This window comes from Oncorhynchus gorbuscha, linkage group LG23 (genome assembly GCF_021184085.1).
Source record: "Oncorhynchus gorbuscha isolate QuinsamMale2020 ecotype Even-year linkage group LG23, OgorEven_v1.0, whole genome shotgun sequence".
NCBI classification, from domain to species: Eukaryota; Metazoa; Chordata; class Actinopteri; order Salmoniformes; family Salmonidae; genus Oncorhynchus; species Oncorhynchus gorbuscha.
In genome coordinates this window covers 4260727-4273866 of record NC_060195.1, presented here as the reverse complement: position 1 = coordinate 4273866, position 13140 = coordinate 4260727, and the positions used below count along the sequence as shown (strand labels likewise).

The 13140-nt window shown below is 46.5% G+C and overlaps 1 protein-coding gene across 8 annotated transcripts in view; it reads left to right on the top strand.

Annotated features, from left to right (window-relative positions):
- Positions 1 to 13140, top strand: part of rnf44 (ring finger protein 44) — a 49061-nt gene that overhangs the window by 22626 nt on the left and 13295 nt on the right. For 7 of the 8 annotated variants that reach the window (XM_046323544.1, XM_046323541.1, XM_046323538.1 and 4 more), the window contains 4 exons: positions 3116 to 3286; positions 6702 to 6817; positions 7486 to 7573; positions 8153 to 8274. In XM_046323544.1, coding sequence (XP_046179500.1) covers positions 3116 to 3286; positions 6702 to 6817; positions 7486 to 7573; positions 8153 to 8274 — 497 coding nt within the window. Of the gene's footprint in view, positions 1 to 3115; positions 3287 to 6701; positions 6818 to 7485; positions 7574 to 8152; positions 8471 to 13140 lie in introns of those variants that run through there. The other variant, XM_046323545.1, reaches the window with a different exon arrangement.

The window sequence follows — 13140 nt, the reverse complement described above, 5'->3', positions numbered from 1 at the left end:
TGTGGATGTGGAGGTCCTGGTCTGGCCTGGTTACACGTGGTCTGTGGATGTGGAGGTCCTGGGTTGGCGTGGTTACACGTGGTCTGTGGATGTGGAGGTCCTGGTCTGGCCTGGTTACACGTGGTCTGTGGATGTGGAGGTCCTGGTCTAGCGTGGTTACACGTGGTCTGTGGATGTGGAGGTCCTGGTCTGGCGTGGTTACACGTGGTCTGTGGATGTGGAGGTCCTGGTCTAGCGTGGTTACACGTGGTCTGTGGATGTGGAGGTCCTGGTCTAGCCTGGTTACACGTGGTCTGTGGATGTGGAGGTCCTGGTCTGGCCTGGTTACACGTGGTCTGTGGATGTGGAGGTCCTGGGTTGGCGTGGTTACACGTGGTCTGTGGATGTGGAGGTCCTGGTCTGGCCTGGTTACACGTGGTCTGTGGATGTGGAGGTCCTGGTCTAGCATGGTTACACGTGGTCTGTGGATGTGGAGGTCCTGGGTTGGCGTGGTTACACGTGGTCTGTGGATGTGGAGGTCCTGGGTTGGCGTGGTTACACATGGTCTGTGGATGTGAGGCCAGTTGGATGTTCCGCCAACTTCTCTAAAACTATTTTGGATGCGGCTTATGGTAGAGAAATTAACTTTAAATTCTCTGGCAACAGTTCTGGTGGACATTCCTTCAGTCAGCATGCCAATTGCACGCTCCCTCAACTTGAGACATCTGTGGCATTGTGTTGTGACAAAAACTGCACATTTGTAAGTGGCCCCAGCACAAGGTGCATCTGTGTAATGATCATACTGTTTAATCAGCTTCTTGATATACCACACCTGTCAGGAGAAAAGCACACTAACAGGGATGTAAACAAATTTGTGCACAAAATGTGAGTGCATTAAGCTTTGTGCGTATGGAGCATTCCTGGGATTTTAAAAATGTCATAAAACATGAGACTAACACTTGCGTTGACATTAATGGAGGGTTGATGTGTAAAAAACTGATCAGGATTGACTGGGGGGTGACCTTTTAGGTTTGTTTGTCACCATTGGCCTCGTGGTGAAATTCCTGAGCGGTTTCCTTCCTCTCCGGCAACTGAGTTAGGGGGACGCCTGTGTCTTTGTAGTGACTTGGTGTATTGATACACCATCCAACGTGTAATATCTTCACCATGCTCAAAGGGATATTCAATGTCTGCTTTAAAAACATTTTTTTATACATATACTCTTTACAAGGCATTGGGAAACATCCCTGGTCTTTGTGGTTGAATCTGTGTTGGATATTCACTACTTGATTGAGGGAACTTACAGATAAGTGTATGTGTGGGGTACAGAGATGAGGTAGTCATTCAAAAATCATGTTAAACACTGTTGTTGCACATAGTGAGTCCATGCAACTTATTTTGTGACTCGTTAAGCACATTTTTACTCCTGAACGTATTAAGGCTTGCTACAGCAAAGCTTGAATAATTTATTGACTCAAGACATTTCATTTGATTTGTAATTCATTTTTTTTAAAGTTTCTAAAAACACAATTCCACTTTGACATTGTGGGATATTGTGTGTAGGCCAGTGACATCTCATTTTAATAAATGTTAAATTGAGGCTACAGCACAACATTTGGTAAAAGTCAAGGGGCGTGAATACTTTCCTGAAGGCACTGTATGTCAACTTCTACATACTTTCTATCAAGTTGTAGACGTTCAAGAGCGTTTTGCCTGATGTAAGGAATTGGCTTTGTGACGGGACCCCTGTCCGTTACAAATAACATTTAGAAGTACGCCTCAAGTACACGTACACAGTAGTTGATTGAGGACAGCGAGGAAGCCAGGTAGTCATGAGGCATGGTGCTAGGGCTGAGTGAGTGAGAGTTAAATTAACACAGGAGAAATACTCCAGATATAACAGACTGACCCTAGCCCCCCGACGCATAAATACTGGAGGCTGAGGCAGGAGGGGTCGGGACGATACCCCCGGACAGGGCCAACCAGGCAGGATATAACCCCACCCACTTTGCCAAAGCACAGTCCCCACACCACTAGAGGGATATCTTCAACCACCAACTTACCATCCTGAGACAAGGCCGAGTATAGTGCACAAAGACCTCCGCCACGGCACAACCCAAGGGGGGGCCCCAACCCGGACAGGAAGATCATGTCAGTGACTCAAGGTAGCACCCCTCCTAGGGACGGCATGGAAGAGCACCAGTAAGCCAGTCACTCAGCCCCTGTAATAGGGTTAGAGGCAGAGAATCCCAGTGGAAAGAGGGGAACCGGCCAGGCAGAGACAGCAAGGGCGGTTCGTTGCTCCAGAGCCTTTCCGTTCACCTTCACACTCCTGGGCCAGACTACACTCAATCATATGACCCACTCAAGAGATGAGTCTTCAGTAAAGACTTAAATGTTGAGACTGAGTTTGCGTCTCTCACATGGGTAGGGAGACCATTCCATAAAAATGGAGCTCTATAGGAGAAAGCCCTGCCTCCAGCTGTTTGCTTAGAAATTCTAGGGACAATTAGGAGGCCTGCGTCTTGTGACCGTAGCGTACGTGTAGGTATGTACGGCAGGACCAAATCAGAGAGATAGGTAGGAGCAAGCCCATGTAATGCTTTGTCGGTTAGCAGTAAAACCTTGAAACCAGCGCTTGCCTTGACAGGAAGCCAGTGTAGGGAGGCTAGCACTGGAGTAATATGATCACATTTTTTGGTTCTAGTCAGGATTCTAGCAGCCGTATTTAGCACTAACTGAAGTTTATTTAGTGCTTTATCCGGGTAGCCGGAAAGTAGAGCATTGCAGTAGTCTAACCTAGAAGTAACAAAAGCATGGGTTCATTTTTCTGCATAATTTTTGGACAGAATGTTTCTGATTTTTCAGATGTCTCAAGTTTTGAGTGTGAGTGAAATTGGCATGCTGACTGCAGAAATGTCCACCAGAACTGTTGCCAGATAATTTAATTGTAATTTATTAGAATGCTTAGGATTAATTTAGAATGTATGAACCAAATACTTCTATTGCTTTCAGTGGTACTTCCTGAATGCACATTCTGTATAGTAGTTGATCCTCATGAATTGAAAAGGAATGAGTTAGAATGTATGAAACCTGACTGTTTTAGTTCCCTCACACTCATTCCCTCTCCCCTCAGCCTCTCCAGAGGGTAGAGAATGAAGTGGACCTCAGGGGGGACCAGCATCCATTAGGAACGTTCTCTTACCCTGCCTCGAGCCTCCACCACCCACCAGCGCTGCCTCCCTCTGTCCCCCTCCAGTACCTCCCTCAGGAGCCTCTGCACCAGGAGATGCCCTCCTTCTCAGTGGTAAGACTTTACCTCCCACCTGCCCTCCCCAGTGGTAAGACTTTACCTCCCTCAGGAGCCTCTGCACCAGGAGATGCCCTCCTACTCAGTGGTAAGACTTTACCTCCCTTAGGAGCCTCTGCACCAGGAGATGCCCTCCTTCTCAGTGGTAAGACTTTACCTCCCACCTGCCCTCCCCAGTGGTAAGACTTTACCTCCCTCAGGAGCCTCTGCACCAGGAGATGCCCTCCTTCTCAGTAGTAAGACTTTACCTCCCTCAGGAGCCTCTGCACCAGGAGATGCCCTCCTACTCAGTGGTAAGACTTTACCTCTCACCTGCCCTCCCCAGTGGTAAGACTTTACCTCCCACCTGCCCTCCCCAGTGGTAAGACTTTACCTCCCACCTGCCCTCCCCAGTGGTAAGACTTTACCTCCCACCTGCCCTCCCCAGTGGTAAGACTTTACCTCCCTCAGGAGCCTCTGCACCAGGAGATGCCCTCCTCCCCAGTGGTAAGACTTTACCTCCCTCAGGAGCCTCTGCACCAGGAGATGCCCTCCTACTCAGTGGTAAGACTTTACCTCCCACCTGCCCTCCTTCTCAGTGGTAAGACTTCACATCATATAGAGCTAGCTAGCTGAACCAGTATCTGATTTGAAACTCACCGGCAACTATCGTCATTTCTCATGCTATGTTCTATCAGAGTAAATAACTCACGGACACCAGAGAAGCTTAACCAAGTTGACCTCTTCCCAAAGGGTTGTTACAAATTATTAATTATTATTATTAATTCAGAACAAAAACATGGCTTCCCCTGTGGTGGTATTCATACCCCACTTTGGGTGGAGTCTCCTCCTTATCGCTAAACCTGACATCATTCTTGCTAAGCAGGGAACTGAGTGATACGAGCCTTTTACCAGTTTCTCCCCTTATCAGTAGTGTCACATCAACTGTTTCCTCCTGCACTTAGCACCTCCTTGTCTCTTATGTAAACTAATGTTCCTGTACTTCTGATGTAAACTAATGTTCCTATACTTCTGAGTGTAACAATGTTCGAAGTTGAACCCTGAATTCAACACTCCTGTTACGGCCGGTATGTACTTCCAAATAAAAGGTACATGCAACCAAAAAAATATATATTTTTAAATTTGACCTTTTTATTTAACTAGGTAAGTCAGTTAAGAACAAATTCTTATTTTCAATGACGGCCTAGGAGCAGTGGGTTAACTGGCCTGGGAACAGTGGGTTAGCTGCCTTGTTTAGGGGCAGAACGACAGATTTTTACCTTGTCAGCTCGGGGATTCGATCTTGCAACCTTTCGGTTACAAGTCCAACGTCCTAACCACTAGGCTACCTGCCACCCCAACTGGAAAAAAAAGTGCCTCTTCGTTCAGCACATCCAATGTATTGTGCTGTTGTAGACTTCCGACCTGTGCATAGCAGTAAGGTTAGTGCTATCCGGGATCCTTGGGACGTGAGTGATTTTATACTGAACAAAACATATAAATGCAACATGTAAAGTGTTGGTCCCATGTTTCATGAGCTGAAATCAAAGATCCTCGGAAATGTTCCATACTTACAAAAAAGCGTATCTCAAATTCTGTGCACAAATGTGTTTACATCCCCTTTTTTAGTGAGCATTTCTCCAATGCCGAGATGATCCATCCACCTGACCAGGTGTGGCATATCAAGAAGCTGATTAAAACACCATGTGCTGGGGACAATAAAAGGCCACTCTAAAATGTGCAGGGGAGTCGGTGCTCAGGAGTATTTGTGTCTGTAATAAAGCCATTTTGTGGGGAAAAACTCATTCTGTTTGGCTGGGCCTGGCTTCCCACTACATTGGAGTTGACAAACAGGCATTTTTTCAGTTTCTTGGACATTTTTGAAAGTACATACAGGTCGTGACTGCAGGTAATTACGATAGTTGCTAATCGAAACTCCGTATTTGAGTTACGAATGTGAGTTACGAATGTATTTTTACATTATTAAAGGGATATTTAGGGATTTTGGCAATGAGGCCTTTTATCTATGAGGCGACAGGTATCCTAGTGGTTAGAGCTTACAGGAGGCGGGTATCCTATCCTTTTACACAACTTTAGGTTCGATACACACGGACCACATGAGAAAGGAATGTACTCTAACACAATGGCAAGAAGGACAGACACAGTTCGTGAAAGTTTATCTACTTTGAAGAACTAGTCAAAATGATTTTAGGTCAGACATTTGTGCACCAGACAGTATGGGGAGAACGTTCCATGGTCTGGCTGACGGCTACTTGCCTGAGCAGAGATGAGATGTTGACTATTTATCCTTATAGTCATCAAATTTTAAAACGGAAGTAATAAACACAACTTAAATCTGTTATTATTTCATGATAATTTCCTATGTTTCTATTGGTGTCTACCCAATATGGACCGAGACAATGGAATATTTTCAATGTTTTTGAATGTTCACTATTTTTGGAATTTTCATTAAAAAGCTCAGTCGTTGTAATACCATTATTTAATATTTTTTTATTTTAAATTTGATAGATGGCTAATTAGCACAGGTGTTGGGAGCCCGCTAGATGGCTAATTAGCACAGGTTTTGGGAGCCCGCTAGATGGCTAATTAGCACAGGTGTTGGGAGCCCGCTAGATGGCTAATTAGCACAGGTGTTGGGAGCCCGCTAGATGGCTAATTAGCACAGGTGTTGGGAGCCCGCTAGATGGCTAATTAGCACAGGTGTTGGGAGCCCGCTAGATGGCTAATTAGCACAGGTGTTGGGAGCCCGCTAGATGGCTAATTAGCACAGGTGTTGGGAGCCCGCTAGATGGCTAATTAGCACAGGTGTTGGGAGCCCGCTAGATGGCTAATTAGCACAGTTGGCCGCCTCTTGTCTTCCGTAAACAAGCGCTGTAACCTGGTGATATGACTGTGTGGGAACCCTAACCCTATAAAGTTGTGTAGTAATTTAACCTTTAAAAAAAAATATTGTTATTTTTCACTGATATAAAAAATACGTGCCTTTCTTTCCAAAACCGTACCGCATGCAATGTTTTTAACATTCAAAACGAGCGTAGTTAGCATCTATAAATGTGTTAACCCTTCACTGTGGGAAGACCTCATGTCTTCACCATTGCACAGTTAGCAAAACATTGAGCTATCTATCCCTAATGTATCCCAGTGGTAGGACTTAAGCTAGCTCAACCTATCCCAGTGGCAGGACTTAAGCTAGCTCAGCCTAACCTATCCCAGTGGTAGGACTTAAGCATCACTTCACACAGAAAGCATGGCATGGAGATAGCTAACCTTTCCCAGTGGTAAGGCTTCAGATTGTAGAGCTAGCTAAAACTACAGAGCTTGCGAAACATACCTTTTTTAAATAACCAGCCACTTCCATAGGATAGTTCACCACCACCATGTTAACAGCTACATGTCTCTGTCTCCTGTTCAGCCATACCCCCACATGCTGCCGCGACGTGTCAGTGGTCACAGGTACCGGTTACAGCAGCCCCTGCCCCCCCCGCCGCCGCCACCACCCTACTACCCAGGCTTCCTGCCCTACTTCCTGTGAGTATGGAATGTAATACAGACCTAAATGATACTTCAGTGCTTTTCATCCCAAAGTCATTCAAGACCTAGAATTGTACACCCAAGTGAGTGCTAATGTAACTGCCTGCATCATACCACTGCTGGCTTGCCTCTGAAGCTAAGCAGGGTTGGTCCCGGTCAGTCCCTGGATGGGAGACCAGATGCTGCTGGAAGTGGTGTTGGAGGGCCAGTAAGAGTAGGCACTCTTTACTCTAGTCTAAAATAAAATATCCCAATGCCCTGTGGAGGGTGCCGTCTTTCGGATGGGACGTTAAACGGGTGTCCTGACTCTCTGAGGTCATTAAAGATCCCATGGCCCTTATTGTAAGAGTAGGGGTATTAACCCCGGTGTCCTGGCTAAATTCCCAATATGACCCTCAAACCATCACGGTCACCTAATAATCCCCAGTTTACAATTGGCTCATTCATCCCCCTCCTCTCCCCTGTAACTATTCCCCAGGTCGTTGCTGCAAATGAGAACATATTCTCAGTCAACTTACCTGGTAAAATAACGGATAAATAAACTGAACATACACTCAGGAAGGAAAAAAAGTGAATATTTATTGCCACCACCAAAAACATTGCCCCCTTTCCCCCACTTTCTTATTTGATCTGGGTGATTATGTGACTGTTCTGTCTCTGTGCAGGTCGATGCTTCCTGTGCCTCCCACAGCAGTGGGACCAGCCATCAGTCTAGACCTGGATGTAGATGACGTGGAGATGGAGAACTATGAGGTGAGAGGACCAATCAATACACTTAGAAACGCGCTGTGTGTGTGTGCGTGTGTGTGTGTGTCTGCACGTGTATTATATTTGGGGACAGTTGTTTTAAATCATTTTTTTAAATGTATTTTTTTGTACCTGTATTTACAGAATTATCCACTAGGTTTTCCGCAGGTCGAAAATTCTAGGAAATTGTCTTTAGCTAGAACACGGTCCAATCACTTTCAGTTTGTGTGAAAGTGTTTTTTTTTGGGGGGGGTGTTGCCTATGAATGTTAATGGGGAAAAAAGCCTATAATTTGGCAGGGAATGTTATTTGTAGATCAGTGATTCTACACATCACGTTGATCAAGCTGATCCTCTCCAGCAGACTCGGAAGTTAAACATGGGTAATAGGGGGCAGTTTAGGTGGACCCCCCCCCCACACCTAACACTCACAACCATTGATTGATTGATTAGAGTCAATTAAATACCATTTCCTTGAATTTTGTACCTGCAGCAAACCTAGTGGATAATGCTGGAATTACCGGTCAATAAAAATGTAAATAAACCACAACAACTGGCGTTAAATATGTGTCTCACACCCCCTCAGGCATTACTGAACCTGGCTGAAAGGCTGGGAGAGGCTAAACCACGAGGAATCGCCAAGGCAGACATCGAACAGCTTCCATCCTACAGGTTCAACCTCGACAACCATCAATCTGAACAAACGCTGTGAGATAATCTGCTACGGCCTTTTCTTGTTGTTCCACCCACCTGTCTATTTGACTGGCTGGCCAAGTAGGGCTGGGCGGTAATACAGTATTTTACTAAATACTGGTATTGATGACTCAGACCGGTTTGGGTTTTTAATTTAATTTCTGTAACGGTATTTCATTATTTGGTTTGTTAAATGTGATACCCAACGCCGGCACGTGTAATGTCTGTTTTTACACCGTTTGCTACTTGAGTCTTTCTCCCTCTCCTCCTGCTGTATGCAGTCTCTCACACCACACCCCGCCCCCTCTCGCCTCACACCACGCCCTCTCTCCTCACACCACACCCCCGCCCCTCCACCACGCCCTCTCTCCTCACACCTAGCCCCGCCCCCTCTCACACCACACCCCGCCCCTCGCCCTCACACCACGCCCTCTCTCCTCACACCTAGCCCCGCCCCTCTCCTCACACCTAGCCCCGCCCCCTCTCTCCTCACACCTAGCCCCGCCCCTCTCCCTCACACCAAGCCCCGCCCCCTCTCCCCTCACACCAAGCCCCGCCCCCTCTCCTCACACCAAGCCCCGCCGCCTTCCTTTTACATTTAAGTCATTTAGCCCCGCCCCCTCTCCTCACACCAAGCCCCGCCCCCTCTCTCACACCAAGCCCCGCCCCCTCTCCTCACACCAAGCCCCGCCCCCTCTCCTCACACCAAGCCCCGCCCCCCTCTCCTCACACCAAGCCCCCTCCTCACACCAAGCCCCACCCCCTCTCCTCACACCAAGCCCCCTCCTCACACCAAGCCCCACCCCCCTCTCCTCACACCAAGCCCCACCCCCCTCTCCTCCTCCCTCCTCACACCAAGCCCCCTCCTCTCCTCACACCCGCCCCTCCTCACACCAAGCCCCCCTCCTCACACCAAGCCCCTCTCTCCTCACACCAAGCCCCGCCCCTCTCTCCTCACACCAAGCCCCGCCCCCTCACGCCCCGCCCCCTGTCACTCAAGGAGAGAGCAGTTGCTCAACCATGGAATCGGGAACACTTTCTTGCCGTTCACTCTGTATAGCCAGATGTTGGTGACAACAAGTGATGCACCGATATGACAGTTTTGGCCGATACCGATATCTGATATTTTCCTTGCCAACAAAAAACAATACCGATATTAAACATTTTAGAAATAGTTAACACACACACACGGGCGCAGCTGTCTAAGGCACTGCAAGAGTCGTCACTACAGTCCCTGGTTCGAATCCAGGCTGTATCACATCAGGCCATGATTGGGTGTCCCATAGGGCGGTGCACAATTGGCCCAGCACACACACACACACACACACACACACACACACCACACTGACCAAAAAGTTATTTTGTTGGTATTTACGTATGTCCCCATAATCAAAACGTATTTCTTTCACGTACTTGCTGTGCTGTTTCAGTGTTAATTTGTTCAGTCGTTTCAACCAGGATTTCTATGGAACACAATTTTGGTCTTTGCTGTTCGGGTCTTTGCGTGTTGACCAATCAGGACCTGAATATGACTGCACGTCACAGAATAATTTAACTCGTTCATACATTTTCTTTTACGTAGTTATTACACATTGATTACACTACCACTCGTATTTCATATGTCCCAACGATTCATCGATACGTACGCTATGATGCTGTGCGCTATGATGCTGTACGCTATGATACTGTGCGCTATGATACTGTGTGCTATGGTAAAGTTGTCTCGCGCACCTTCAGTTCTGGTCATAAAAAAAAGATTGCTAGCTCATGGAGGCAAACAAAGTTCTTCCCCAAAAACATAGCAAAACGACAATTTGTTTCAGTAGCTATAGTTAGCTAGCTAACATCTAAAATACCCCTCATTTATAAGACAGTCCTTAGTTGATTAATGGTGGTCAGACCCATCTATGTGAAGCTAGCCACAATAGTGGACTTTCACAACCCGGTCGAGCCTCACTAGCCAGATGAAGCTGGCTGGCTGCTTATAACGTTAGCTTCGGGCGACAGGGTAAAGTAGCTGGCTATTTATTTTCATGACCTGAAGTTCAATTTCAATTTGAACAGGCGAACAACAAGTGGCAACCTAGCTAACACTTAAATCAAATTTTATTGATCACATACAAGGTTAGCGGATGTCAATGCGAGTGTAGCAAAATGCTTGTGCTTCTAGTTCCGACAGTACAGTAATATCTAACAAGTAATCTTACAAATTCAAACACACAACCTTATACACACAAATGTAAAGGGATGAATAAGAATATGTACATATAAATATATGGATGAGCGATGGCCGAACGGCACAGGCAAGAGGCAGTAGATGGTATAGAGTATAGTATATACAGTGGGGAGAACAAGTGTTTGATACACCGCCGATTTTGCAGGTTTTCCTACTTACAAAGCATGTAGAGGTCTGTAATTTTTAAAAATCATAGTTACACTTCAACTGTGAGAGATGGAAACTAAAACAAAAATCCAGAAAATCACAATGTATGATTTTTTTAAAAGTAATTAATTTGCATTTTATTGCATGACATAAGTATTTGATCACCTACCAACCAGTAAGAATTCCTGAATAGCTACACTATTTGTATTCGGTCATGTTTCCAGTCGCCATGATTAAAAGTGGTGGTTCGCCATTTCAGTTTTGCGCGAATGTTGCCATCAATCCACAGTTTCTGGTTGGGGAAGGTTTTAATAGTCACAGTGGGTACAACATCACCGATGCACTTGCTAATAAACTGGGTATTCATGGCTGTGACTATAATCGTAGATGGATAATGAGGTCGGCATTTGGATAATGAGGTCGGCATTTGATTGTAAGGAATTCTAGATCAGGTGAACAAAAGGAGTTGAGTTCCTGTATGTTGTTGTGATTACACCATGAGATGTTAATCATAAGGCATACACCCCCACCCTTCACCTTATCAGAGATGTTACATGTTACATACACCCCCACCCTCCACCTTATCCATGTTACATACACCCCCACCCTCCACCTTATCAGAGAGATGTTACATACACCCCCCCCACCCTCCACCTTATCAGAGAGATGTTACATATCCACCTAGAGACATATACACCCCACCTTACCCTCCACCTTATCAGAGAGATGTTACATTACATACACCCCCACCCTCCACCTTATCAGAGACATGTTACATACACCCCCACCCTCCACCTTATCAGAGACATGTTACATACACCCCCACCCTCCACCTTATCAGAGAGATGTTACATTCCATCAGAGAGATGTTACATATATACATACACCCCCCCCACCCTCCACCTTATCAGAGACATGTTACATATATACACCCCCACCCTCCACCTTATCAGAGAGATGTTACATATCAGAGAAATGTTACATACACCCCCACCCTCCACCTTATCAGAGAGATGTTACATACACCCCCACCCTCCACCTTATCAGAGAGATGTTACATATATACATACACCCCCACCCTCCACCTTATCAGAGAGATGTTACATACATATATACCCCCACCCTCCACACTTATCAGAGAGATGTTACATACACCCCCACCCTCCACCTTATCAGAGAGATGTTACATACACCCCCACCCTCCACCTTATCAGAGACATGTTACATATATACATACACCCCACCCTCCACCTTATCAGAGACATGTTACATACACCCCCACCCTCCACCTTATCAGAGACATGTTACATACACCCCCACCCTCCACCTTATCAGAGACATGTTACATACACCCCCACCCTCCACCTTATCAGAGACATGTTACATATACCCCCACCCTCCACCTTATCAGAGAGATGTTAAAGACATACTTCTTTTTACCGGGAGGGATGTTTGTTTCCGCCAGCGCGATACGTGAAGAAACCGGGTGGCTGTACCGACTCTGACAACATATCCTGAGTGAGCCATGTTTCCGTGAAACAGAGAATGTTACAATCTCTGAAAGGCAACTCGTGCCTTATTCTCTGTTGTACACGTTGATCCAGAGCATCCCAAACATGCTCAACGGGTAACATATCTGGAGAGTGTGGAGGCCATGGAAGAACTGGGACATTTTCAGCTTCAAGGAATTGTGTACAGATCAATGCGACATGGGGCCGTGCATTATCATGCTGAAACATGAGGTGATGGCGGTGGAGGAATGGCACTAAAATAGGCCTCAGCATCTCGTCACGGTATCTCTGTGCATTCAAATTGCCATCGATAAAATGCAGTTGTGTTCGTTGTTCGTAGCTTATGCATATCCATTACCATAACCCCACCGCCACCATGAGGCACTCTGTTCACAACGTTGACATCAGCAAACCGCTCGCCCACGCAATGTCATACACGCTGTCGGCCATCTGCCTGGTACAGTTGAAACCCGGGATTCGTCTGTGAGAACAGCACACTTCTCCAGCGTGCCAGTGGCCATCGAAGGTGGAGCATTTGCCCACTGAAGTCTGTTATGATGCCGAACTGCAGTCAGGTCATGACCCTGGTGAAGACGACGAGCATGGAGATGAGCTTCCCTGATACAGTTTTTGCAGAAATTCTTCGGTTGTGGAAACCCACAATTTCATCAGCCGTCCAGGTGGCTGGTCTCAGACAATCCTGCAGGTGAAGAAGCCGGATGTGGAGGTCCTGGGCTGGCATGGTTACACTTGGTCTTCGGTTGTGAGGCCGGTTGGACATACTGCCAAATTCTCTAAACGACATTGGATGCGGCTTATGGTAGAGAAATTAACATTTATTGTTCCCAGCACAAGGTGCACCTGTGTGATGATCATGCTGTTTAAACGGCAGGGTAGCCTAGTGGTTAGAGTGTTGGACTAGTAACCGGCAGGTTGCAAGTTCAAACCCCCGAGCTGACAAGGTACAAATCTGTCGTTCTGCCCCTG